The 27,631-nt window shown below is 36.2% G+C and overlaps 1 protein-coding gene and 1 pseudogene across 3 annotated transcripts; one reads left to right on the top strand and one right to left on the bottom strand.

The window, feature by feature from the left end:
- On the bottom strand, positions 1-27,206 carry LOC148950100 (uncharacterized). 3 transcript variants are annotated; one of them, XM_089091446.1, is made up of 5 exons: positions 27,136-27,206; positions 18,724-18,889; positions 16,661-16,834; positions 2,443-2,640; positions 1-598 (listed from the first exon to the last, which is right to left on the bottom strand). In XM_089091446.1, exons 2-5 carry the CDS (start codon positions 18,746-18,748, stop codon positions 411-413), a joined length of 585 nt encoding a protein of 194 aa, XP_088947572.1. In that variant the 5' UTR covers positions 18,749-18,889; positions 27,136-27,206; the 3' UTR covers positions 1-410. The 3 variants fall into 3 exon arrangements, with proteins under 3 accessions (XP_088947572.1, XP_088947573.1, XP_088947574.1); XM_089091447.1 differs by lacking the exon at positions 27,136-27,206 and adding an exon at positions 26,887-27,089; XM_089091448.1 differs by lacking the exon at positions 27,136-27,206 and adding an exon at positions 24,838-24,857.
- Positions 10,500-11,624, top strand: LOC148950101 (uncharacterized; annotated as a pseudogene).
- Positions 27,207-27,631: the final 425 nt, after the last annotated feature.

The following is a 27,631-nucleotide window of genomic DNA, read 5'->3' as shown; positions in this document are numbered from 1 at the left end:
ACAGCCAGAGCCGCCCCAGCTCTAAATGGGTACCTGGAGAAATCTGGGGAAAAAACATAAGAAGCGTCGAGTGATTTGCCCTCAACCACGGATTGCACTCCCGGCCGAAGGTGCCGAATCAGGAGATCGGTCTCTGCGCAACGCAGACCATTGGTCAGTATGCAAAAAAGTTTTTTTTTTAGATTCTCATATTCTTTACCGAATGGTTCTTGAAGATAATTTTTCAGACCACATAGATTTAATTTTATGTTTTAGTACGGTGTTTTTATTTAGTATTTCTAACCTATGCATCCTTCACTGGAAAAATAAAATTTTATATTATGCTTTCAAATATGAATTATTTCTCAAAGTACAAAACAAAACATTGGCTCTGCAAAAGGCAAAAAAAGAAGAAAAGGTAGTCCACATCATCACACCATCGATTTGTTCCATGAGAAGTTATAGCAATCATAAATTTTGTCCGTCTTGTCCAATTCTTTTTTCCAGTTGTTCAAATGTTCCTCCAATGCCAAAAAGTTTTCATCAAGTGAAAGAACTGACTCAACAACGGTGTCTGAAAGATAACACCCCATCTCCAGAGTGGCCTTCACTGAATCCACTAGAACAGAAAAATCTAAAATTGAGGGGAAAAGTCACAAGTTAAAACGTGAAGTAATGTGATTATCTACAGGACTATTTAAGTAAGGGGACGTCAATTGGGGAAGGGTCATTGAGAGCATTGACCCCTCGCCGTAAAATATCTGAAGAGCATCTTTTATGGTATTTTCATCAAAAATTTTCTTCATTCGAAAAATGAAAAGCAATGACACCCCTAGATTTGGCAATAAATCCACCCTCCCATACAATTCCAAGAATTGACGCCACTGAGTAAAGGGTTAGCTACATAAAGCTAATCGCATATAAGTTGTCCCCTATAAAACTAAGAAAATTCAAGAGATAATACAGGTGACTTTGTCTCTCGTAATCTCCTGATTGATGACAAAAACCGAAGGGTTAGATAGGATGGGATAAAGGAAAAGTACTCGAAAATTCTTAAAAATCACTAAAATATCTGTTTATTAGATTTGTGTCAATTTTGCACAAAGGCACCTAACTGCTTGCCTTAGGTCTGATTTTAACACTCTAGTGACATCTTCAAAGAGTATAGAGTACACTTCCAGCCGTGGCACAGGGTTATCATTCCTTGGGCACCTTCAAACGTCTGGTAATTACATTTTTAAAGATTAATTTAAATTAATTTAAAGATTAATTAATTAAAAATACTCATTGAAAATATTATTTGTTCTTTTATTATTCCTTCTTGCAGATTGGATAAATTTCTTGCATCTTTTCTTAATCTTTTTTATATACATAATGACTGTTTTTTTATTAGCTAATTTTGTTTTTGAAAAGGTTTTAAAAGACTAGTGTTATATATTTTATTGGTTGTAGCAGAATGGTGTCTTTCTTTCTTTTAGTTGTGCCTTTTTTGCCGAGTCTGTGAAGTCCCGCATCGCCTCATTGAGTTAACCCGCATCGCCCATTTTCAAGTGTATTTTTGTCTTTAAATTCTTTATTGATATATTTTTTTTATTTGCTTTAAATACGAATTCAGCCCTTCGAGGCTTGTGATAGTAATTTTTGAAATAAATATCTCCTCCCTCAATCTCTACCCTCTTATTACTGCAGTGTTTTAGAAACGCATGAAAAAGGCACGCAAGAACTTTAGTTTCAATTGCATATAACAAATATACACCGACACTTTATGATAGTTCTCTATTCTTGTAGCCAAATCTGAATAAAAGCTGATTTACATCATAGAAAGTGCTCAAGAAATATTACTAAGAATAAGCATATTTAAAAATATATGAAGAAAGTTAGATCTTAGACAATAAGTTGAGATTATAAGGCATTGAGATAAGCAAATCAGGGGGCCAACCAAAAATTCTATTTCGGATGGAGTCTTCCCGAAGGGATTCCAATTCACCTCACGAAAAGAGGAGGGCCAATACAATTTTTTTTTTATACTGCCAGAATATATTAAAATCTACAACTCAGATTTGATTTCCCAGATTTTTTATAATGTGGGTATCTAACTATAACAAAGCTAGGTCAAAACAGGAATAATCAATTGGAACTTAAAAACCGCATACGATACTTTTCTAAACAAGAAATAACGATAATTTTGTGTATATTAAGCCTCACAATAGAACTTTTCCTTTTATTTTGTTCTCAATTTTTTAAGCAAAAACAAAATTCCAGCCAATCTATTTTCTACTTCAATATAACTTATTATTCTTTTCACCTGGTATATCTACTAGTTTATATACTTGAAGAATCATTAACGCAAATATAACTAGATTGCCCTACAAATGACATTATTCACCTTGAATTAAAAAGTTGTCGCTTACTGAAATTGATACGATTAAGCGCTAAGGAACTCAACTTTTATTACAGTCTTACCAGTTGAATGAGTTACAGTTTCCATGGCTTTTTCATAGAATTGCGTAATAATGTCAATTTGATCAAGTGGTGAGTCAGCTTCATAGTCTTTGTCTTGATTTGGTCTTTCTTCTTCTTCCCATGTTAGCTGATTTCCATCCTTCTCTTGAGACAACCACGGATCTTGAAAACTAATGTCTTGTGTCAGGTTTTCGTTACCTAAAAAAATTGTTTCTAATTATTTTTTATTTTCCCACTAAGCATAAGTGATGTTAATACAACCCAGGTTCTAATAAACTATGCCAAATATTTTGAGGGCGGCATGTAACACTTAGGAGGCGAGGAGGGAGATTTTATTCCTATGGATTGAAAGTCTATATCATTTTTCGTATTCTGTAGGATTTGTAACGGGGGTTAGCGGCGTGACTCTGTATATCCTTCCAGAGTCGACCCAGCTCCAAATGGGCACCTGGAGAAATCTGGAGAAGGTAAACAGGATGGGTGTGTGAAAGTACAGGATGACTTGCCCCCAAACCCCTATTGCACTTCCTGGCTGAAGGGCCGTTAAACGGAGATCAGCATCGACTATGGGGAACACAAAGTCCAGTGCTGTATTCTTTAGCTTTTTATCCTATAGGGCTGAAGCCATCCTGACCCAATCCCACATACATTATTGGATAGAGAGGTATCTTAACCCACTATTTTCTTAAAATGATGTTTTCATGTTTTATTTTGCTATTACAGTTTTTTGTTTAAATTAATTAAGAAAACTTTTTCCACAAAATAATTTTTTCACTAGAATCAAGTAATCTACCAAGCGTAAAACTACCACAAATCTGCATAATTTGCACTTTACTGAAAAAAAAAACAAATAAATGTGCATTGTCAGTTTAAAATCTATATATATATATATATATATATATATATATATATATATATATATATATATATATATATATATATATATATATATATATATATATATATATATATATATATATATATATATATATATATATATATATATATATATATATATATATATATATATATATGCTGATATTCATTCCTTCAAATGTTAATAATATTTGACGTACTAAAATTATAAAAGTGAAAACACTTTTTTTTCAGCAAAGTACAAATCACAAGCAGGCCTTAGGAAGGCATAGGGGTTTTGAGCCCTACTCATGTTAATTTCTGCTAAATTTGTGGTAGTTTTACTCTTGGTAGATTATTTGATTCTATTTTTGCTCATTTTTTGTTTACTGGAGTTCTTTACTTTTGTTTGAAAAACTTATTTTGTGGAAACAGTTTTTTTAATTAATTTCTGTTCGTTTTATATTGACATAGTCTTTTCAGAGAAGAAGAAAATAATAGTTTAAACCTTTTGGGTTTTTCTTTAAGAATTTAAGGTTTGGCCTGCTATTTGTATGCTGGAGAAATTTTTCAACAACTTTTAACAACATACACCCTTTTAAAAATCTGGGCACAAATAGTAGCGTTTAATTTAGTTGTATACCTCCTCTAGTTGACCTGAAAAATAAAACTTAATACTATTCGTAGAAATTTTTTTTATGCTCTTTGACAGTTTGGATACACTTACACTCTTTTGATTTAGTTAAATTTTAAGAGCAGAAGAAGTAATACAATTAGCCCCGAAAGTTTGAACATAATACCCTAAGTCGTTCTTGGGATACTGCTGAGATGTCTTATTGACAACCAGCATACACGCAGTGCTGTTTTACTTAATCTTAAGGCAATATTTAGTTTTGAAACATATAGGGCAAATTGCATAATTTCCGGACCCTTCAACTACAATGAACAAAATTGTTATCTCCAAACTTAGGTTGGATGTCTTAGGAAAAATGATGAGCGTGAGGAGGGGGGCGGTAGCTCTCAAATTACTTTTGGCTCTTAAAAAGGGCACTATAAATACCCATTCCATGAAAACTTTATATGCCCCAGGGTATGACTTACAACCCTATCCTCAGAGGACTTGGGGGTTATGTCAACCCTAGAGGCATTGTTATATGTTCTTTGGACTATTTTGAGCAAAATCGCTATCTCACAAATTTAATCAGATTCGTTTGGTGAAAAGCGGGGTAGTCGGGGGGGTGGTGGGGGAGGGCTAGCAGCCCTCCGTCAGTTTTGACTCTTAAAAGGGAACTAGAACTTCCAATTTTCAACCAAATGAGTCTCATCTAAAGTTTATACAACCATCCCTTCCATAAAAACCTTAAATGCCCCCGGGGCATAACTTGCAACCCTTGCCCCCAGGCTCTGGGGGTTTGTTTCAACCCCAAAAGCCTTGTTAAACGATATTTTGACTATTTTAAATAAAATGACTATCTCAAGATTTCTATTAGATGCATTTCGGGACAATACGACGTGTGAGTGTGTTTGGGGGGGGGGGGGATTTGTAGCTGTCCTCCAATCACTTTGACTCTTAAAAAGGGCACTAGAGTTTCTGATCACCAATCCAATGAGCCCCCTCCGAAGTTTACATGACCAAGCTTTCTATAAAAAACCTTATATGCCCCAAGGGCATAGCTTACAACCCTTGCCCTGAGGGCTATGGGGGATTGTCATGCTCAAAAACATAATTTCTAGACCTTTCAACTACGCTGAAAAAAATGGCTATCTCAAAAGTTTGACCGAAAGTGTTTAAGGAAATGGTGGGCGTGGAGAGGGGGGGCATTTGCCCTTATATTACTTTCTACTATCAAAAAGGGCACTAGTCCTCTCAATTTCTAATCCAATGAGTCCTTTTGAAGTTTCAACGACAACACTTTCTATAAAAAACCTTATATGACCTCAGGAAATGGCTTACAACCCTTGCCCTGAGGGCTAAGAGGGGTTGACATCCTCAGACATAATTTCCAGACCTTTCAACTGCGTTGAACAGAACGGCTATGTCAAAATTTTGATCGGAAGTGTTTGGAGAAATGATGGGCATGGGGGGGGGGCGACGTTTTCCCTCCGATCACTTTCCGATAACATATAAGGATTTAAAAGGGCACTAGCACTCTCAATTTCCAATCGAATAAGCCTTTTTTGAAGTTTCTACGGCAACGCTTTCTATAAAAACCTTATATGGCCTCAGGGCTTGTCATCCTGAGGACTGTGGGGGCTTGTCACCATCAAAAATATAATTTCCGGACCTTTCAGCTACGTTGAACAAAATGGATATCTCTAAATTTTGATCAGAAGTGCTTGGGGAAAGGATGCGCATGGGGGGGGGGACATTTGCCCTCCGATCACTTTCGACTATTAAAAGGGGACTAGCCGTCTCAATTTCCAATCGAAATAGCCCTTTTTGAAGTTTCTACGACAACTCCTTCTATACGAAGTGTCCTGGTTAAAAAAAAAAAACAAAAAAAAACAATAAATAAATAATACATTGTGCCAACATCGTTCTTTACTTAGGCAGCGCTATTACGATGCCTATGATAAATGCAGGTCAAGGTCATTTGTCAAAGAGATCTGTCTTTTTTTGGTCTTAAAAAAAAAAAATTCGACGACACGAATCAAGTTCAACCAGATTGGTTTTCTAATTTTTTTTTTTTTTTTTGTCTTAATCAAGGTTCCCTTGGCCTATATGTCCCCTAGGATCTACATGTACTAAAAGTTGCAAGCATATTAGTGGAAAATTTTCATGCTACGAATCAGCCTATTTTGCTTTCTAAGTTTTTGACCTCATTAAGTTCCCCTTGGGGAACTTAAACTATGTTTGACACATTTTGACGGGTTACGAATCAAACCAAGCCAATTTTTTTCCGAATATTTTTACTTCTTAGGAATGTTTTACCCGTTGAAACCAAAGTGATTGATAAAAAGCCTCTAGCAGCTGTCAGTGAAATACCCGGTAACTATTCAAGAGATGATTTAGAGGCCTGCTATTCAAATCGGTCATTCACGCAGTTTTCGCCTCAAGTTTATCGACAAAGCCGCTCTGAACGCGGTCCTGGAGTCGGGAAATCCGCATTGGATACAAAATTTTCCGGGCTAAGCCCTTTCAATCGATTCCGCGTCGATGCTTCCGCTGTCAAAGTACTGATCACCTGATTGGAGCTTGTCCCTGCTTACCAGCACATCCCAAGTTTTCCAGATGTTCTGGCCCTCATGTGAATTCCGAGGAAAACCCTTGTCAAACCTCACCAAAATGTGCAAATTGTACCATGGAACACGTAAGTTTCAGTCTGAAATGCAAAATTCTTCGATCGGCTCTCTATAACGCTAATCTATGAATGCTCAAACTCAGTTTAGCTTTGTTTCCCTTAATATTAATAGTACGAAAGACAAGGATCTACTAATTAGTCAGCTGCTTGACAATGATATTGTGTTTTTACAGGAGCATCTTCTCTTTTAAATGAATGTTGATAGCATGAAGTGTTGTCGGACCCATTTTATCATCTGCCCAGAAAACCCGTGGTGGACCATCAAGAGGTCTGGCCATCTATTTCAGACATAACACTCAGCCGATATTATTGCAAAGTGATGCTAACATCTTAGCGATAACATGTGGTGATACTGCATTTATAAACGTTTATTTCCCCTGTAATGGACTGTGTAAAACTGTGTAGTCATTGTCTCGTTTTACACAAGCCTCTAATCACCTACGAACACTACTTAGCGACTTTGCAAAATAAATACTAAATGGGTTCTTGCCAGCGACATGAATACTGACTTATTATCCAATTCTGACCGATCTGAGATTTTTCTCTATTCGCTACCCGGAGGATTCCATCTGGCTGATAAAGGTCTTCTGTTTATTTATATTCACAATCGTAGTGCATGGGCGCCCATAGGGGGAGGGGGGGGGGGGGCAAAGGGGCGCCAGCCCCCCTGGCTTAATGACGGTTTCAAAAGTTTGTATTAATTTAAAAAAAACCTTCCACAGAAAAAGTTTTCAAAGAAATAAAGTCAAATAATCTTCCAAGCGTAAAACTACCACAAATCACTATCAACAATTAAATGAAACTCAAAACGAACAGAAATAATAATAAACTCAAAACGAGCAAAAATTAACATTACTATGGCTGACAACCCCCCTGCCTTCTCAAGACCAGAACATAATTTACGTTTTACTAAAAAAAAAAAAAAAAAAAAAAAAATACCGTGGATTGTCAGTTTAATTTGCATATACTGACATTTATTCATTAAAATAAAAAATAGGCAAAAAAAGTGAGGAAAAAAAGTTTTTTACTTATTTAAGTAAAAAAGGTGAAAACATTTAAACATATTTTGTTTTCAGTAAAGCACAAATTATGTTATCAGCCTTACTAATGGTAGTTTCTGCTCGTTTCGAGTTTGACTCGGCTACTTATTCTAATTTCTGCTCATTTTGAGTTACATTTATTTATTGATTCTGATTTGTGGTAGTTTTAGACTTGGGTGATTACTTGACTTCATTTCTGCCAATTTTTGGCTTAATGGAGCTCTTTAGTTTTCTTTGAAAAACTTGTTTTGTGGAAAAAGTTTTTTTTAGATGAATTTCTGTTCGTTTTTTATTGACAAAGTCATTTTCATGAAAAAATTTTTTTTATATCTTTTCGGTTTTCTTTTTTCTATAAGAATCTATAGTTTGGCATAATTGTGAAGGTTTGACATTCTCAATATCCCTAAAGAAATAGTTGCTTGACCGTTCTACTCACAGTTCATATAATTATCCAGTAAGCTTATCGCAGATCATTTCTGGTCTTCGTTCTCGGTGCGAACAAAAAGCTCCTCCCACTTCTTCGTGCAGTTATTAATAGCGGGTTTCCACTTGTTTCCGATTGTTTCGCGTCTGGCTTGTCTACCCGTGAAAAGATCTGACTCCGTTTATGTTTCTACGTTCTCTGGAGCACTCGCACCCCGGCCCGGGTTTTTATAATGGGTGAGATAGGGAATGATCATACTGGATGAACTGTGGTTCTACTATGCTGAACAAAATAATTGTCTCAAAATTTTGACTAGATGTGTTTGGGAAATAAATTGGCTTGAGAGACGGATTGATTGCCCTCCAATCTCTTTTTACTCTTAGAAAGGACCCTAGAACTTTTAATTTTGAATCGAATTAGCTTCTTTAAATGTTTCAATGATATTTCTAGCTATTAGAGTGGTGCTGCCTATGATATTATATACCTTTTTGAAAACCTGCATCTATATAGTTTTTTCGTTTAATTGGAACGTCCCCTGAACACTTCCTAGAAGTTTCACCTTAATACTTTTAGAGTCATTAGTTACAGTAACTGCAGTTGCAGTACTAAAAGTATAGACATAGTGCCTTCTGGCTAGTTCAAAATCCCCCACAACTTACTCTTAAAAATCTAACTTAATAATATAAGTTATTCTTGAGATATTACTTTGTCATTGTTTTGAAAGTTTACATGCTCATAGTTTGTCTTGATTTAGTTCAACTTCCGCCTAAATATTTCTTATATTTGATTACTGAAGACACTGTTATATTCTCTTTGGACTATTGGCTACAAAACGGCTGTCTCACAATTTCGATTGAATGTGTTTGGGGAAAAGAGGATATTAGGGAGAGGGGGGGGGGGCTATTTTCTCTCCATCACGCTTGACTCTGAAAATGGAACTAGAACTATGCATTTTTAATCAAATGAGCCCCCTGTAAAGTTCAAAAGACCAACTCTTCATAAAAACAAAACATCCCCCCGGGGCACAACTTAAAACCCTTATCCCCATACTTTGGGGGGTTGTGTCTACCCCAAAGGCCGATTTATGAGATCTTTGGACTATTTTTGAACAAGTGGCTATCTTAAAATTTCTATCGGATGCATTGGGGGAAAATATGACGTGGGGGGGGGGGGGGGGGGTATAGCTGCCCCTCAAAGAATTTTAAACTTAGTAATGGCACATAAACTTCCGGTTTCCAATCCATTGAGCCCTCTTCAAACTTTGTGTGCCCATCGTTTCTCTAGAAACCTTTAATACCCTTGGGACATACCGCACAACCCTTGCGCTGAGGACTCTAAGGGGGTTCTCGTCCTCACAGACTTAATTTCTGGACTTATAAACTACGTCAAACAAAATAACTATCTCAAAATTTTGACTGGAAGGGTTTGGAGAAATGATGGGCATGGGGGGTGGGGGTGGTTCCCCTCCAATCCCTTTTGACTATTAAAGAAGGCACTAGCCCTTTCAATTACCAACTGACTGAGCCCTTTTCAAAGTTTCTACGACAACAAATGGCTATCTTATAATTTATATCAGACGCGTTTCTGGAAAATACGACCCGTGTGTGTGTGAGGGGGGGGGGGAGGGAGGGGGCTATTTGCCATCTGATCACTTTGACTCTTCAAAAGAGCACTATAATTTCCGATTACCAATCCAATGAGCCCTCTTTAAAGTTTATACGACTGTCATTTCTATAAAAACCTTATATGCCCCCAGGGCGTAACTTACAACCCTTGACCTGAAGTTTATATGGGGGGGGGGGTATCCTCAAAGACATAATTTCTGGACCTTTCAACTACACTGAAAGAAAATGGCTTTTTCAAAAATTGTGATTGAACGTGCTTGGGGAAATGATTGGTGTACGAGGGGGGGGGGCTGGATGACCTCTAATCACTTTTGACTGTTAAAAAGGCCAGTAGAACTTCTGATAACCAATCAAATGAGTCCCCTCTGAAGTTTATACGACCACCCTTTCTATAAAAAAAAATTATATCCCCACAGGGCATAATTTACAACCCTTGCTCTGAGGGTTTTTTTGGGGGGAGGGGGTGGGGGTTGTCATTCTCAAAGTCATAATTTCTGGACCTTTAAACTACACTGAACAAAGTGGCTATCTCAAGATTTTGATTGGATCTGTTTGGGGAAGTGTTTGACGTGGGGAAGGGTGAGCTGGTTGCCCTCCATGAGCTCTTTTGAAGTTCCAATGACATTTCTTTTTATAAGAAGTGCCCTGGTCTAAAAAGCACAACAACATATTGTGCCCACATCACTCTTTACTTAGGCAGCGTTATCGCGCTGCCTGTGATATTCGGGCTTAAGATTTCAATTATACAACACTGGAAGTACCGATTAGACCAGGTATGCCTCCCCCCTAAAATTCAGCCCATGAGTGACCATGTCGTGGTGGTCTTACTTCCAACCTTGATCATGTAATTGTGTCAGATTCAACCTTACTTTCATCAATCGTTCATGTGGACGACTCTAAAATCGACGACGACCATTTTTCAATCACATGCCAACTATCCTGCTCAATGGCAAGATGTGTGCACCAAAACTCGCCCAAGTGGTTCTCAAAGATAAATTGGAAAAATGCCAATGTTCCCCTTTATGTATTGACATTGTCCCAGCCATTATCATCTATTAAAGTACCATTCCACTTACTGCAAACATCGGTATATACAACTTAAACGCGGATAGATATCAACTCGTATCATCAGCAAATAGTGTTCTGTCTCAAATCTGCCGCTAAAAAAGCTGCCCCCTCTGACCGCATGCGAACGGCTACTCGCAATCCCTTATGGATGGCTGATCTTAAAGTGAAGATGGCTAAAAAAAAAAAGCTAAGTTCTGGCTCAGCATGTGAGTAGCCTGTGATTGTCCTCCTTCTGGTTCAGTCCATCAAATAAAGCAGGAAACCAAACGAGAGCAGAAGTATTCCCTGCGTAAATTGGGACTAAATGCCTGGGATGGTCCTTGCAACAAGAAATCCTGGGATTGTGTTATAAACAGTGTAAAGCGTTTACCTCCAATTAATTCCTCTCTTCGGCTATGTGATTTCGTTTCCCATTACAAAAATATTCTGCTTTCATTTAATGTTAATCTCCAAAATCATTTTACAAAGCTTGTCAACTCAATCCTTCCAATTTGTATCAACCAATCCCAAGTACTATCGGTGGAATGGGGTGTTATACTCCGAGCTCTTAAGCAAGTAAATAAGTCTAAGTCTCTCACTAGTGATGGTCTTTGCTTCAAGTTTTTTTGCTTATGATTGTCCTGAACTACTGAAGCATTTGCAGTTATTGTTTCAGATGTGCTTGGCATAGTCCATTGTGCCAGATAGTTGTTTGTCCGGTTTTTTGTGTCCTGATGATGTTCTGCTTCGCAGCTGGACAAAACAAAGTCTAATTGCCAGCTTTAACCTGCTTTTAGCCGCACTGTCTGCAGTAGGCCTTTCAGTTAATGCTGCCAAATGTGAGTTTTGTATTTTGGAAGTCCTCCACCAGCATCGCCTCTTTGCTTGAGTTCTTCAACTATACCATGTTCAACAAGTATTAGGTCTATCTTTTTCCACGTCACTTTCGTCTACTTGCTCCGCTATTTTATGCGGGTTGGTTACGGAGAAATCTCACCCAATCGTGGTCGTTATAATCGAAAAGGACTTTACCAGGACCGAAAAATCGTTTCTAAATTTGACTTTGTTGATCCGCCCTCGCGACTGAAACAAATATCTGCAGATCCATGTTTTAAAACTTAGCAAATGTTTGGTGTTTTTGACCCTCTTTGGCCATTTTTTGAATTGGGTTTATTTATTTATGTTGTATTATAGGATCGTATGCTCATGTTTTTTTCTTTCTTTTGCTTACTCTACAGTTTTTCCATTGTACTTTGTGGGTTATAAATAAATAAATAAAACCAATTTGGGAGTATCTTTTAGTGTCAACAATCAATACAGCAAATTTTTCCAGTTGTTTTTTGTCTTCATTTAGGTCCCTTTCAGTGGGAGATCTATGCCTGGGCAGGGGAGGCGGGACAGCTACCCCCCCCCTCCCCTAGTTCTTTCTGACATCTGACATGAAGTTTCATTTATTTTATATTTTTACAATCCTCTGGTATACCTTACCCCCCCCCTAGATTACGAGACCTAGAACTGCTACCAGCCCCTGTCTACATCCCTTGTAAGTTTAAGCCAACTGGGGAAAATAAATTTGTTTTCCAGTTTGTTTCAGGTGTCATTTATCAATGCAACCAAACTTCAAATACCTTGACTTGACTGGGGTCTATGATTATACAAAGATTATGCATAGATTATTATCTATGACAGCAAACATCGATTATTTTTGCTTTCTCTAAATAACATACTGTCTCGAGCACTTAATACATTGGTTCTTTTTTTTAGTAGTTAAGACTTAAGACTACGGGCCAGGAATAAGCTCAATTTGGCATCATTAGTAAATTCAAATTGCCTTTATGTTTAAGGCCTAAACTCATGTTTGTTATTTTTTTTTTTTTTTTTTGCACTGGTGGATAGTTTTATAGTTTTTAATTAGGCAAACCTAATTTAAAGCATATTCACGAACAAGTCACATTTGACCATAAGCGCGATTACTATGTCAATTGGTAGATTATAGGAGAGACACAGAAATATATTGCACTTCTTTTCTGGCGACACGACTTGACGCAACCTATTTTTTTTTCCTCCTTATTAAGGTTTTCTTAGCTCTGTCTGCATGCGACTTTAAAGCTGGTCGGGAAAAACATGTATGTGAGTTTCTAAATGGGCAGGATTAGAGAAGTTTTTGGTCCGTCTTTTGGACCCCAATTAGAGCAACACAATTTTCTTACATAAGGATCCCCTCAGCCCAGAGACTTATAGCTGTAGGTTTCGACCTGATCAACGACAGTAAGTTTTTCGGTTCTAAAATAATTCCCCATGGTAAATACCTTCGCAGCCAGTTCCTACTCGCAGACAATTACCCACCAAAAAATTCTCCCCACAAGCAAGATTGAGCAGCCAAAGAAGTTATGACAAATAAAAAGAATAAAGGGATTACGGAATATTCTACCTACATTCTAAAATATAGGCAGAATATCCTTTACACCTTTTTTCATATTTTTATGGGGATTGATTTTGGGGATTGAGTTATCATAGCGGGATTAGGGAAAGGTTAAAGGAAATAAATTAAAAAATATATAATTGGTGGCAACTGTAGAAGGGTGGAACTAAGGAGTATTCATCCCTTGCGATGAAGAACGCGTCCACTATGCGTACACAAGAAGTTTTTTCCATTTGAAGTACCTTTGAGGGGCGTCGAACTCCTTATTTCAAAGAAGCAAGCAATAGTTTAAGCAAAGGAGGTTTTCAAAAAGTCATCAAACCCTCTTTGCAAAAAAGTATTTGGTAAAGAACTATCTACTATATATTATAGGCAATGACTTTCAAAAACGGAAAGTGGCTGGGGGTCAGACGTTCGCAAAATACTAGAAATCGAAAGATTAAAATCTGTAGACGTTTTCTTGGGGAGTGAGGGCAAAGGCTAACTGAGTGACAACAGTACTCATGCAGGCATGTTCGCCTTCCAGGATTTCCAAGAACTTTCAGAAGTTCGGATGGTTACAACTAATAGAACATTGCTAATAGCATGTTATTGGTTCACAGGAGGCTCTGGGCGTATCTTATGCAGGTACTCCATAGGTCAGGAAGATAAGGAAGGAGAAGGTGACCCCTTGGTTCCTTCTTAAACGACCTATATAAGTGTCCTCGAAGTAGTCCGTTAACTTGGTAAAATCACTGCCAAGCTCCTCCTAGAGATCTTCAAAACCTGACACATAGTCACTAATAAGAAGAACTGTCAGATCGATTAAAATTATTTTCAGGTTCTCCGTGTTTAACCACGCCAAACTTTAAAGCGTTTTCATCCTAAGAGTTCCAAGCGTGTTGGACACGGGTTCTTCAAAATTGCAAAGCACCAGAATAGCATGGTTTAATACGAGTTCTGTTGGATGTGGGTGACCTGAAGACGGAGCTCTTCTATCGCCGCAGTAGAGAACTTCAACTTTATGGTGTTAACTAAAGTAGCTTCAAAATATACCACCATTGAATAAGGAGAAGGATGGGTTCTATGGCTCTGATCTCTTCAAAAGACGGGTTTATGTGTCCTAAGAATTATTGGGGAGAAGGGCGAAAAGGCGAAGGATAGTGTTACTACCATGAAAAGCGTGGATGGTGTAGAACTGATAAAATAGCTGGGGGCAATTCTAAAGGTCCCCTTTACAAACCAATAATCAGATCTGCAGAGGATATTCAGGATTCCTCGGGTTCCAAAAATAAGTGATCGTTGAGAATTTCCTACATGAAAGTGAGAAGCAACATTAAGACTCAAAATGAACAGGAATAATTCCGTATATGAAGGGGTTGCCCCTCCTCAATCCCTTGCTCTTCACGCTAAAGTTTTAGCACATTTAGAAAAGATCCTTATTCTAATTAAACAGCCCTTGTGTTTTAGGAGGCGTTTTTAAAAAAATTGGGATAAACAGTCAAACGTTAGCGTAAAGAGCAAAGTATTGAGGAGGGGGCAACTCCTTTGTATACGGAATAATTTCTTCTCGTTTTGAGTTTTAATGTTGCTCCTTACTTTCAGTTGAAAAAACCTGTTTTTATGTAATTTCGGATCGTTTTTCAAATACTGGCGGTAAATATGGCTTATCCTCCATGAAAAATCCTCTCCCCTCACGGGAAACTTCTCCTTGAGAGGTTCCTCCCACGTAAAATACACCCCTCCCATAAAATTTCTTGCAGAAGATTCAGCCTAAAAAATTCGTTTTGGCATACTTTCGTTTGAAAAAGACAAAGTTCTAATCGTTCTTCGGATCACTTTAGAAATCCCCCCTTCCGGGGGAAATTATTTTCTGGAAATCCAAACATGAAGAAAATCTCCCTCAGGCAATTCCTCGGGAGTATCTCCACACGCAAAAGTGAACAGGCAAAGACAAAGCAAAAAAAAAAAAAAAGAATTTCATATAGGAATTCTGTCAATTCTCCCCAGTGTAAAATTTTCCCCTGGAAATTTACCTCCACACAGAAAATTACTCGCATAGAAACCCATCTCAAGCACAAAATCCCCCCTCCCCTCGAAAAATGTCTACATACTTCCAAATAACAAATACTATACGTGAACAATTGACAAATTTTATAACTTTAAGTCCTATCCCCAAGGGCTGGGGGGAAGGGTCATGTTATCTCCAGACTTAATTTTCCGGACTTTTCAACTATGCTTAAGAAAATGGCTATCTCAAAATTTTGATCGGACGATTTTTGGGGAAAAAAAGGGACGTGGGAGGGGGCTAGTTGTCCTCCTTCACTTATAGAGGGTGTTTCCACCCTTATTCGAAAATCAGACCAATTTTCTCAGGCTTGTAGCCTTTTATGGGTATCACTAAGCTTAATAAATCTTATATTTGATTTATAAAATCTTAATTTTATATTTGGAATCAGCATAAGAAGCCGATTCTTTTGATATATTTATTGATAACAAAATTCCATTTTTTAGAGTTTCGGTTATTATTGAGTCATGTTGCTCCTTACTTACAGTTCGTTACCACGAACTGTTTGAAAGAGTTTTTGGCGCTTAGTTGGTCCCCATTTTCAGGGGAAGCAATACTGTGTTTCTATTTTCCATCTAATTAATTTCTGAGACCACACTGGCTAATCATGATAAAACAAAAAACCGCGAAGAAATGAAGAAAACGAGGACAATTAACAGCCAGTGAAAAAAACGGAATATTTTTCACTGGCTGTTAATTGTCCTCGTTTTCTTCATTTCTTCGCAATTTTTTTTTGTTTTATTTTCCATCTGCATTGTGATCCCCTGAACCCAAGGACTTAAGTGTATAGCTTCCAGTCGATAAAAGTAAAACATTTTCTGGCTTTTATTCGGTCCCAGTTTTTGGGGACTTGTCCCCCAAAATAATTTTAGCAAAATACGTTCCTCTTGGCCCAAAGGTTTGTGGCAGCAAGTTTCAGATAACCGAGGAAAAAAAATGACACATTTCCTGGCCCCCTAAATCTGTGCCTCAGCCAAGGTCTTCTAGGTCTAGGGCCAGTCGGACATCCAAGATTAAACAGACCCACTTTTCCGCTATAAAATCTACCTGTAGACACTTGGCATAATTTAGGGTCCTTGCCTCAGGACTACGGGGATCATTTCATCCCCAGACGCATACTTTTTTGGCCTTTTTACTATTTTGGAAAAATGACTGACAAAGCTGGAGAAGCTGATCAGATGTCTTGTGCGGAGAGAGGTGGCAAAAACGGCAGGGGAGGAGAGTTGGTTACAGTCTCATCCCTTTCGAACAAAAAAAGGCATTAGAACTTTATACTTTTACCAAATGAGCCCCTATTCAAGTTTTTATGACCATTCTTATCATACAAATTGATCAGGAGAAAATGTAGGAGTCACATGAAAAACATTTGATTTTGAGCGTTTTGGTCTATATTGTTGGAGATCATTCCACAATTACCGTCCATTGCAACGAACAGTTGATATTCTAGTTAACTTACCAGTCCAATCGACGTCATTTCGGATTCCTTCATTGTTACTTTCGATAGCTTCTTCCATTTCAAAAGGCAAGTCAGTTTTGGTAATTTCCCATCTGCTCTCTTTGCCAACTTCTAGATTTTCTTTTCTCGTTGATGATGCATCGATACCAGTTTCCTTGAAGTTCTCTTGAATCCCTACAATAGAGATTACTACTGTGCATAAAATTTTTTCTATCCTTTGCCAGTCGTGAAAACTAAATTTATTTGAAATACAAAGAAATTAACAGCACAAGGTAAGAGATTTTACAAATTTAACTCATGTTTGTAGCACTAAAATACTAACATGCTGTACAATCATGGTTAATCTAATTGGCTCAAATTATAGCTAGCTAAATCTCAGTATTAGTAAAATCGCAATGTGAATGGGACTTAAGTTAACTGATTATGGATTTCTTTTTATGAGTTCTTAAAACGGTTTTATTCTTCAATTCTGTGGGTTTGAGATGATATTTACCACAAGACTAAAATTGGCTACTAAAATGAAGGTTTGTAAAAAATTGTCAAAAGGACATATAATTCCGTCAACGAAATTCACAAGACACTTATAAAAGAGAAGACAATCCAAAGGAAGCTCTGCTACAAAAAACCTTTCTTCACAGAAAATCCTAATTACATATTTCAAATTGCAATGAAAATTTGTAGTAGAAACTAAATAAAAATTTAAACAATAAATATTTCGCTCAATTTAATTCACCCAAATTTAAGCCAAAATAAAGATTAAGAACAATTATTGCGCTAAAATCCTGGTTAATTAAATAAGTCTAAATAGATTCCTCCAATCAACAGCAGCAATAAAAATTTATAATATTACTTACGTTTTTGTTGAAATGTATCATTAAACTAGAATTTTGGTATAAAATGTTTTATATTTATATATAATAAATATGAGATATTTTAAAATATTTTTTTACCTGTAATACACTATAACAAATAAAATATTATTAGAAATAAATTTTTAAAGGTATTACTAAATAATTTTATTTTATAATATTGAAACACAATATCATAAATTTCTGCAAGATAAATTAATACTGATAAACTTATACTACTCAAAAAACTAGAACTGCATTATTTAAAGCACTTGAATGGAGGTATTTATTTTCGGGTTAGCCCTTGCAAAAAAGAAAAGCCAGCCTTTTTTTCTTAATCTATACACCCTAGTAACTTACTTTCAATAAACAGAGTTCCTGGAATTATTTCAAAGAAAAACTACATTATTTTCTATTCTTACAACTAAGCATCTAGATTCCTTTCAAAGAGGGTTGGAGGTCTCCCATTGAAAATCTGGAAAAATTTATGAGAAAGATTGTTCTTATGGAAACCCAATTTCTAGCAAATATAGATTAAGAAAATAATCCTTCCTCCGTTTCCTGGGTACTGACTTTCAAAAAGTTACCCATGCAGATTGCATGAGCTGGTTAGTTGACAGTGAAAGCATCAAACAACCTATAGAGAAAAACAAAAAACAATGAACACAGTTGGCTTTGTTTATAATGTTAAAATTATTTGAAAAAAATCCAAAATTTTGGTTTTGGATTTCAACACAGAAAATGTGCTTAAATACTTTTAGCATAGGCGTGATAAAATTCCAATTCAACAGATTCAAGGATTTCCAAAAACAAAAATGTTTTTGGGCACATACCACAGGATTTTTTTAACCACCAAACAAAACTGTTTTACTCAAAAAGCTTAATCAGAATATTCTTAGTAAATTGAATCCATTGATATAAGGATTCTTGCCTGTATATCTTTGAATGTTTTGTATCTATTGAAGGCAAAACTCAGTTGCCTTAATAAAGAGCCATGTCCCATCTATGTATTATTTTTTCTCAGCCACTTTGTATGGAGGGGGAGATCACAGAAATTTGAAAAGAAGTTCAGTTTGTTCAAGACCGAAAATTTTAGTGCCCTTTCTAGGGAATGTAATTGACTGGATAGTAACCATCCCTCTCCTGTGTCAAATCTTACTGCCCTCCCCACATAACCCCCTTAATTCATGAGTTACACATGGAAAGATTTCTCACCAGCAAAATCAGGGGAGATATTCATCTTTTTCAAGGCTTTGGTATTCTCCTCCTCTCTATCAAGAGATAAGTCAATAATGGTAACTACAAAGTCCACTTCTTCTGTTGAATTCTCTCTTTACTTGTGTTGGTTTTCCACCACCTTTTTTCAAATCTTCCTGGAACCCTGCAACAAAAAACTCATAGATGATTAGTATTAAAGATCAATTTCAATAAGAAACCCGATTCATGCAATTTTTTTCTATATTGAACAAGGTCATGCTAAATTGCTATCAGTCTGGCAGAAGTGCTCTTAAGTTTCATGGGTTTGAGAAGATAGTTATGAAAAAAATACCCTACAGAATTAGAGAACAGTTGGTATTATCTTTCTCAAAACAAGCCAAATTGAATTTATGGAGAAATTCTAATCTTTGGAAGACACATCATATCTCCCTGTCAAATTATATTGTAAAAAGTGAATTGCTTAGCTTGCAATATTCTGTCACTAGAGGCAAAATATTCACTAGATTTCTTTTTTTCTTTAATTGCAGGAAGGTGTTCATTTTCAGATAAGGATATCTTGACATGTTTTGTCTTTGGGATATTGCAATGCGTGACCAAGGAGCTTAAGGCAGATTTTTTAGTAATGAGCAATGATTTTTCTAACAGGATACAACAAATCCTTGGTTTGCTAAGGATTTATTGTGCCAATAATCAGAATAGAAACTCATTGAGATTTTATCAACACAGTTCTAGGGAAGGCAGATTGATAGACTGAAACTTGCTTGGTGACTACAATGACATTACTCAGCTTATAGATGAAGGGATCCCAGTTGACCTTTTCCTTCTTGACCAGGCTAAGGTATTTGAGAAGGTTCCACATTGGAAACCAAAGCTTAAACTGAAATGCCAGAAATTAAATAAAGAAGTCATCAATTGGTGACGGCCTTCCTGACAGACAAAATACAGGTTTTAGTTGTTTATACCTCAGATGGCTTACTGGTTTATTCCAAAACAAAACCAGTGTAGAGTGGAGGGCCCCCAAGGCACTCACCTTGGCCCTACTATGTTCAACATTTATATTAGAGATGTTCTTAAATGCACAAAAAATAAAATAATCTTTTATGCTGACAACTCTAAGCTTGCAGGGGCAGCCAATACTGCTAAAGCAAGAGTCTTCCCCTTCAGGAGGACCTGGGTAGCCTTGCATGCTTGCCAGGAAAGTGGCTGCTAGAGTACAAAGTTGAAAATACAAGGGGTTCTACCTTGGCCCAAATAACTGGAAGCAACAGTGCTCAATCCCATACCTGGTGGCCACTTTAAGCTGACATCACAGGAGGAGCTTGATAATGGATTAAAGGTAGACTCCCAACTAAAGTTCCATCAGCATACTCTCTCGACTATTGCAAATATGGAGAGTCGTCGTGGCACCATCAAAAGAACATTTATCAGCTACAACCCAAGTGCAATAAAAAAAAAAGCTGTATACCTCTTTGGTATACCTAGTGCTTGAGTTTGGTATGACACTGGCCTCCTCCCCACAATTCAAGGAAGATAAAAAATTCTTTGAAAATGTTCAGTGGTGTCTACCAAAATACCATACAACCTGAGACTCCCCCTCCCCCTACCATGAAAGGCTTGCAGCATTAAAAATTACAACTCTTGCATACCATAGATCAAGAGGTGAAGTCATCACAGTATTCAAGCATCTTCAAGCCAATCCCAATTCAAGCCTTCTCCCATCAACCCCAACAAGAAAATCCAGAGAAACTCCCATAAACTTTCCAAACAAATTACTAACTACAGAGAACAATGCCACTTCTAACCCAACTATATTGCTCTGCTTTGGAACTCCCTAAGTAATCAAACCCAGGAGTCATTCAAGTAAGGTGTAGACAAGGACTGGGAGCATAAGGAACTGGGACTTCCCCAGGTGTTCAACCAAACTTTGAAGTCAACACTGAAAGGCATACAACACAGAGCCGTCCTTCTACATCTGCAAAATGGAATTGATGATTTAAGGGAAATTGGATATCCTGCCCTATTTTCTATTGTGGAGAATTTAATGAAGAAGGCATTAGTTGAACACATTTGATGAGCTCATCAGCAATGTCCTACAAGTATGCATATATCTCATTTACTTCTACCATCTGGCACCAGAACAGGGTCAATATAGACCTTCTTGGCTTTGTCTTTATTTTCAACTGACTCACTGTCAAGGTCATTCTGTAGATAAGGATATTTGCTGAGATACATGTTTTTAGTCCTGGACCTACTGATATTGGGTCATATTTATTCCAAAATTTCAGAGACATCATCAATCATATGCTTACCTTCTTTGACTCCAAAGCCATGCTTTTTGAAGACACACTACCACCATTTTGGATAAGTGCAAGTGCTAGTACAAGCATTTTGTTATTGCAATTAATAACTTGGGAAAATCTCTTTGATCTGATCTAACCAAGTAAGGCTATCTTAATTTCTTTTCAAAGACAGGGAAAAATGACAATTTAGAAGCTGGGTGGAATAATTATTATGAAAACAGTTCACAAAGTAGCAGATGGTATCTTAAAGAGGAAAGTTAGAAACACAGTTAGGAATATTAGCAAAAATTTAAGCTTGGTATAAAAAAGGAGGGGTTTGTACAAGGAGTATTTGAGCAATAGATCACATGAGAATTAGAGGAAAGTAAGAGAAGTAGAAAAGGCATCAAAGTATGAATTGAGGGGCTATGAAGTGGAGGCCACAAACACAATTGCTAAGGATCTAGAAGATGTAGCCAGGCAGCATAATAGTAAAATATTATTTTGCCATGCTAAGAAACTGAGAGGAAGAAGTCAGTCTGGATTTGTCCCAGTTAAAGGTGGAAATAGAGCCTCAATTAGTGACAAGAAAGTATTATAAGAGAGATGGACAAAACATATTGTAAATATGTTTATAAATATGGCCATGATAAAGTTATAGGAAATGATACAGAAAAGACTTAAAAGTGTGTGACAATTTGGAAGTGAACAAAGACTTATTTCGCAAACAAGAGTTAGAGACAGTACTAAAAGGATTAAAAAATAATAAGGCTGCAGGTTTAGATAGCAGGGTATTTTTTTTTTAATATGGTGTTTGCAAAGTTAGCAACAAAACGACTGAAAATTATGGTGCAATTTTTGAAAAAGGACAAGTACCAAGCAGTTTTAGGAAAACTTGAAGTGAATTACTTTGTACAATGTTACCTTTTGGACTTAGAGATGATGTAGATGAAGTTTTAAGAGAAAAGAAAAGTGGTTTTAGGAACAGAAGGATGCATTGACTATTCACCTTTAAATTAATAACTGAGAAGAGTCTGAATCATCAGACCCCTTTGGTCCTCAGTTTTTATAAGTTTTGAACAGACATTTGATTCAGTCCATAGAACAGCTAAAAGAAAGGAGGGTTATGTTCCATACTTATTTATATGGACTTTTTTTTAAGGAACATAGCAAAGGCTATGGGAGAGCATGGAATCAAACAGGAAGGTGAGACTCACCTAGACTTAGATCACACAGATAATTTGAGTGTTCTATACAAAAACATTAGCAAAGTGAATAAATTTGAAAGGTTTGAGATTTCAGGATGCAAGATTGGCTTAAAAATTAGCAATAAGAAGATTAAGGCACTTAGACTAGGAATAAATGAAGAGGCGATGTAATGTATAGCTTCATTACCATGGTAGTATTATTAGTGAAGACAGTGAAGATGTAAAAAGTGGAATAGCCAAGGCCCATGGTATTTATAACCCTTGAATTAACTTGGAGGAATAGGAAGATAAATGTGTGAATCAAGATTAAGATATTATTGACTAAGACTAGAATATTGGAAACTTATTTATTAGTAAACTTCTAAAATTCTGCTATCCACTAAAATAACACAATTTTCACATTACGTATTTTTAATAAATTAAATCTATGTTTAATTTTAAAATACTTGAAAAGCAATTTAGCACCAAATTTGAGCTATACAGCATAACTGACAAACATGACTCTATAAAAGCTATACATACAAATTTCACCACAGATTTGTTTCCACATACTGAAATCATAATTCATTTAGCTGAACAAGCAAAGAAATAACTGAATTCTATGTTTTCAGAATTTGAAGTGAAGCTTCGGAAAAACAAGGAAACCATAATGAAAGCTTGAAATGATGTCATACTTTTAACTATTTTGCCTTCAGTAAACATATTTACACATCCTAAAGTTTCTTTTTAAATCTTTCCTAGATCCTGCTATCCTTTTTTCTGAAGCTCATTTATAATCTAGTCAGAAAAAGTTTATCATTTATGAAATGCAGTCAAATCAATTACCAACAGAATTCTAAGCCAATGTAAATCTGTGCTTTGAAATAGTTGCATTTGCAGTCAAAACATATATGTCACTGAAAAGCAAATACTTATCCTACTGCTTCAAAGTAACTTAAAATCAAGTAAAATTCTAGATGATTTCCTTTCAGAAAGAATGGAAGTTGTAAGAGTTCACAACTCTCAAGGCATCCCTCATTTCTCCTTTTCTACAACTGTTTTAATCAATGTTCCACAGGGGACCATTCTTGGGCCAAGTCTCTTCAACTTAAATATAATGATGCACCCAATCTTCTCTCAAACCCCTCATTCTTTATGCTGATGATTCAAAATTTGTTGGTAAAGCAGCCACAATCTCTGACTGGCAATTTATTCAAAATGACCTTGATATTCTTCGGACTTGGGCTGATACATGGCTCCTCTTGTTCAATGCTGACAAATGCCATGTAATCCACTTTGGCAATCATAACACACATCAGCAATACCATCTCCAAGTTAACCCCCTTTTTGTAGTCTCTGAAGAAAGAGATCTTGGAGTCATTGTTGATTGTCAACTATAGTTTAGCACCCATGCAAAATCTGTGTCATTTTTTGCCCTCAAATCTCTCAGAATGATCAAAAGAACTATCTCTAGCAGACACCCAAGTGTGTTAATGAAGCTCTACAAGGCACTAGTTTGCCTGCACCTAGAGGTTGGAATGTCCCTGGCATCGCCCTATTTCAAGAAAGACAAAGAAATTCCAGAAAAATCTAGACAAAGAATGGCTACAGCAAGAGTTCCTGTACAACTGGGAAGCTGCTGAGTCCTCAGCCCAAATTTAGTAAACAACCCCTAGAAGTCATAATGGAGCATTACAAGGAAGAAAATCCTTAATTTTGCTGCAAGATGTGATTTAAGGTAATTAAGGTAATAACTTTCTTCTATCTAGGAATGTAGTTGAGTTAGGCAAAGGAACTTTCAAGAATCAATCCAAGCTGAACTTATCTCAGGAACAGTGTTTTCAACCTTCTATTCTTAGTTCCTTCCTGTTTCTAAGGCCAAGAAGATTTGTCCATAACTATCCTAACTTTTACCAATATATTTTGGGGTAATCTTGATGGAGCTTCCCCCTACAATAAAAACAATCTACAGCAGGTAACTTCCTGCTTGTATGATTTTATAACCATATAAACTTGGAGGGGGAAAGGTTTATTGATCTGCATTTAGGACTGTAATTAATTTTCCATTATTTTGAAGTACTGTTAAATCAATTTGAAGAACTGTTAAATCAATTTGAAGAAAAGAATGACTTGCAGAGAATTCACTGAATATATACAATTAAGGGTATGTATTTGCATGCCAGGGGGGAGGGTAAAGTTTAGTTCCAATACAAATGAATGTTATATTTGGATTATGGGTGAAATTCTGATTTTAAAAGCATGTCTATTTCTAAGCTATCTTATTAGCCTAATGAGTTAACTGAAAAGACTTTAGAATATTTACTTTAGAATTTAGAATGTTTAGACTTTAGAATGTTAACTTTAGAATATTTATTTAGCCTATATCATTCCTAAATGCAGTTCAGTTTGCTTTACCACACCCCTAATGAAAAAATGTAAAGCCTAGATTATATATTTTGATTTTTCTAACATTTATTTTTTTCTTCAAATAGCCTAGATACAATGGCAACAAAAAGCAGTATCAACAATATCAAGAAACAGAAAAATGTATAAAGAATATGTAGTTTAAGCTGTACATTTAAAAATTAAGGGGTGGGGCAAAGTAAAGTGAAGTGCTTTTACAAATGATATAATTAATTAATTACCTTAATTTGCACTTTGGAGCAAAATAAGGTCCATGCTGGATTGGTTCTGCTCTGTGTCAATGATGTTAATTTGGAATGTCACTCTGAAATAGGCCCAGTGATGTAGCATTAGTGGCAGCTGAGAGGGGTGGACTGTCCCACTTATATTTCCATGGCTTGTTGTTCTATTCTTTGTCAAGTCTTGACTTAAAGGAGGCACTAGTGAGTGCAGTCATGGTTTTGTCTTGGAGGTTGTTCTAGTTGTTGGAAATACTCTCAGTAAAAAAGTTTTGGCATATTCTGATCTTCACTCTTTGCTTTGCTGGCTTCTGTGAGTGTCCTCTAGTGTTGTATTGACCTGTATGTTTTGTGAGGAGAAACATACTTTACCCTTAAAATTAAGGGTAAACTTAGAAATTAACCCTTTAATGAGATAACCTGGCTATAAAACAGACATATCTTCAGAATCAGAATTTCATCCTGAATCCAAAAATAGCCTTGCTTTCATTTCTTGGTAAATTTCAGGGTGGTACAATAATTTAGCTATGATGAAAGTGAAAACATCATTTGATGCCTTTTTTATGCTCTTTCATAACACAATAATTGCTTCTATTGCAAATTACATCTTGAGCCCTTAAAGGGGTCCAAAGGTATTTCATTTTTGTAACCACATAAAGAAGTTGTAACCTAACCTACAAAATACTTGATTTTCAATTCAAACTGTTCAAGTTTTTCAAATGCCATCAACAAAAATAGCACTGAATTTTGTGATTCAAAATTTTGCCATCAACAATTTTGGGTATTTTCCAATTCAGAGCATATATTTGCACATTAGGGTGGTAAGGGTGAAGTTCATGGTAAATTTGCAGTGGGCCATTTAATTTAGCTAGGATGAAAGTGAAAACATCTGCTTTTTTATTCTCTTTCATAATTCATATAAAATACCTTTGGGGCCCCTTTAAGGGCTCAAGATGCAATTTGCAGCAAAAGCAATTACTGTATTATGAAAGAGCATAAAAAAGGCATCAAATGATGTTTTCACTTTCATCCTAGCTAAATTATAGTGCCACATAGAAATTTACCCATTACTGTTGGAACTTAGGATTAGGCTACCCAAACCCCCCTAATTTGCAAACATACCCTGAATTGTGTATATACACTGAATTTTCAATTATTTTGATGCTAAACTGTTAAATCAGATTGAAGAAAGAGTGATTAATGGAGAATTCAGTGCATAGAGTGTATGTTTGCACATTAGGGAGGGGCTCATTTCCAATAGAAATGAATATTGTGTTTGAATTCAGGATGAAATTCTGATTCTAAAGGTATGTCTATTTTGCAGCTAGCCTAGGCCTATCTCAATAGGCTAGTGAATTAGTCAGAGAATGTACCTAATTAAGTAGGCCTAGTCTAATTTAGAAATTCTTTTGGTAAAATTCTTAAAATTCTACTTTAGCTACTTTTGGGTATCTTGGAAAGGGGTTAGGTTAGGAAAATGAAACTTTCGGGCAAGGGTCTACAGGCTAAAGTATGTCCAGGGAAGGTATTTTGAATTACCTATCTTCACACCTTCTCTCTCTAAAGGGTCCTGAAATTTGCCTACTTGACAGGTCTATACCTATTGAAAGTTTGACAAAACAACATATTAACTTAATTTTCAGTGATTATTGTCATTTTCTCTTGTTTTAGCTCTTAATATTAACGTTCAGTTATTTGAGCAGAATTTTATTACATATCCTATAAATAGTTTATTTCCAAAATTTAGGACATGTATTTTAATATATTTAAATCCTTATAAATTGTGTTTGAGCAAAGTTGTGAAGCTGAAAACCATTTTGTTGTACTTCATTTAAGCAGAAGATCTATTTTGCAAGGTTTCACTTCTAAAACTCACATATTTTTAAAGGTCATCAAAGGTCAGGACCCTCTAGAGGGAGAAGGAGTGGAGGTGGGTACTTCAAAATATCTTCCCAGGACATATTTTAGCCTGTAGATCCATCCCTGAAAGTTTCATTTTCTTAACCTAACCCCTTTCCAAGATAGTCAAAAGTAGCTAAAGTAGAATTTTACCATTCTTTTTTATAGTTTCCAGAGTTTGACTGTTTCCTTCACAGGATCGGTTGTGCACTAACAGTTAGTTCTAAGTAGATGCCTTGGTCTTAAACAGCTCTGTGATAGCTAGGCCAAACCAGGGAGCCACGAGGTTTTCCAGTCACACCCCCCTCCCCCTAAGTTCAAACAATGTAACACCAATGAGTTCAGAGGAGGGGATGAGATAAACTTTGTTACTATATTTGCAAGAGATACTTATAAAATCACCTTTAAGTAATTAGGCTAATTTAAAATAAAAATTTTTAATTTCCATAGATTTATATCTATAGATAGCGTTGAAAGCCAAAACGGCTACTAGTACAGTCAATCTAGCGTCAAATAGGACTCGACCGCAAACAAATTGCAACAGAAATGATTTTTACACCATCTTGTAGAGAAAAAAAAACTGTACAACATATCAAGGGTTGAGAAACCCAGCGGGGTGCAAAATAAGTGTTTTTTAGCGTTTTCCGTTTGTTTTTTGTTGTTTTTAGTGGATATTTTACGTTATCCTAGAGCTTAGCATTTACTTCATGGGAGACATGTTTCTGAACTAGTTTTGTGTGCTGAATTCGAATATCACATCAGATTCAAGTTATGTCCCACCGTTAGTGTTTCACATTCATCACCAAACAAGAAATTCGTATTTCGTGGCCACATTTCCCTTTTTTCTTCCTTTGGGGCGAATGAAGTCAGGAATAACGTCGCCCTATCGACTGAATAC

Source organism: Artemia sp. Qi Xiang Cuo, chromosome 7 (genome assembly GCF_049724085.1).
Source record: "Artemia sp. Qi Xiang Cuo chromosome 7, ASM4972408v1, whole genome shotgun sequence".
NCBI classification, from domain to species: domain Eukaryota; kingdom Metazoa; phylum Arthropoda; class Branchiopoda; order Anostraca; family Artemiidae; genus Artemia; species Artemia sp. Qi Xiang Cuo.
Note: the sequence above shows the minus strand (reverse complement) of the source record. Positions and strands in the feature narration are given on the sequence as shown.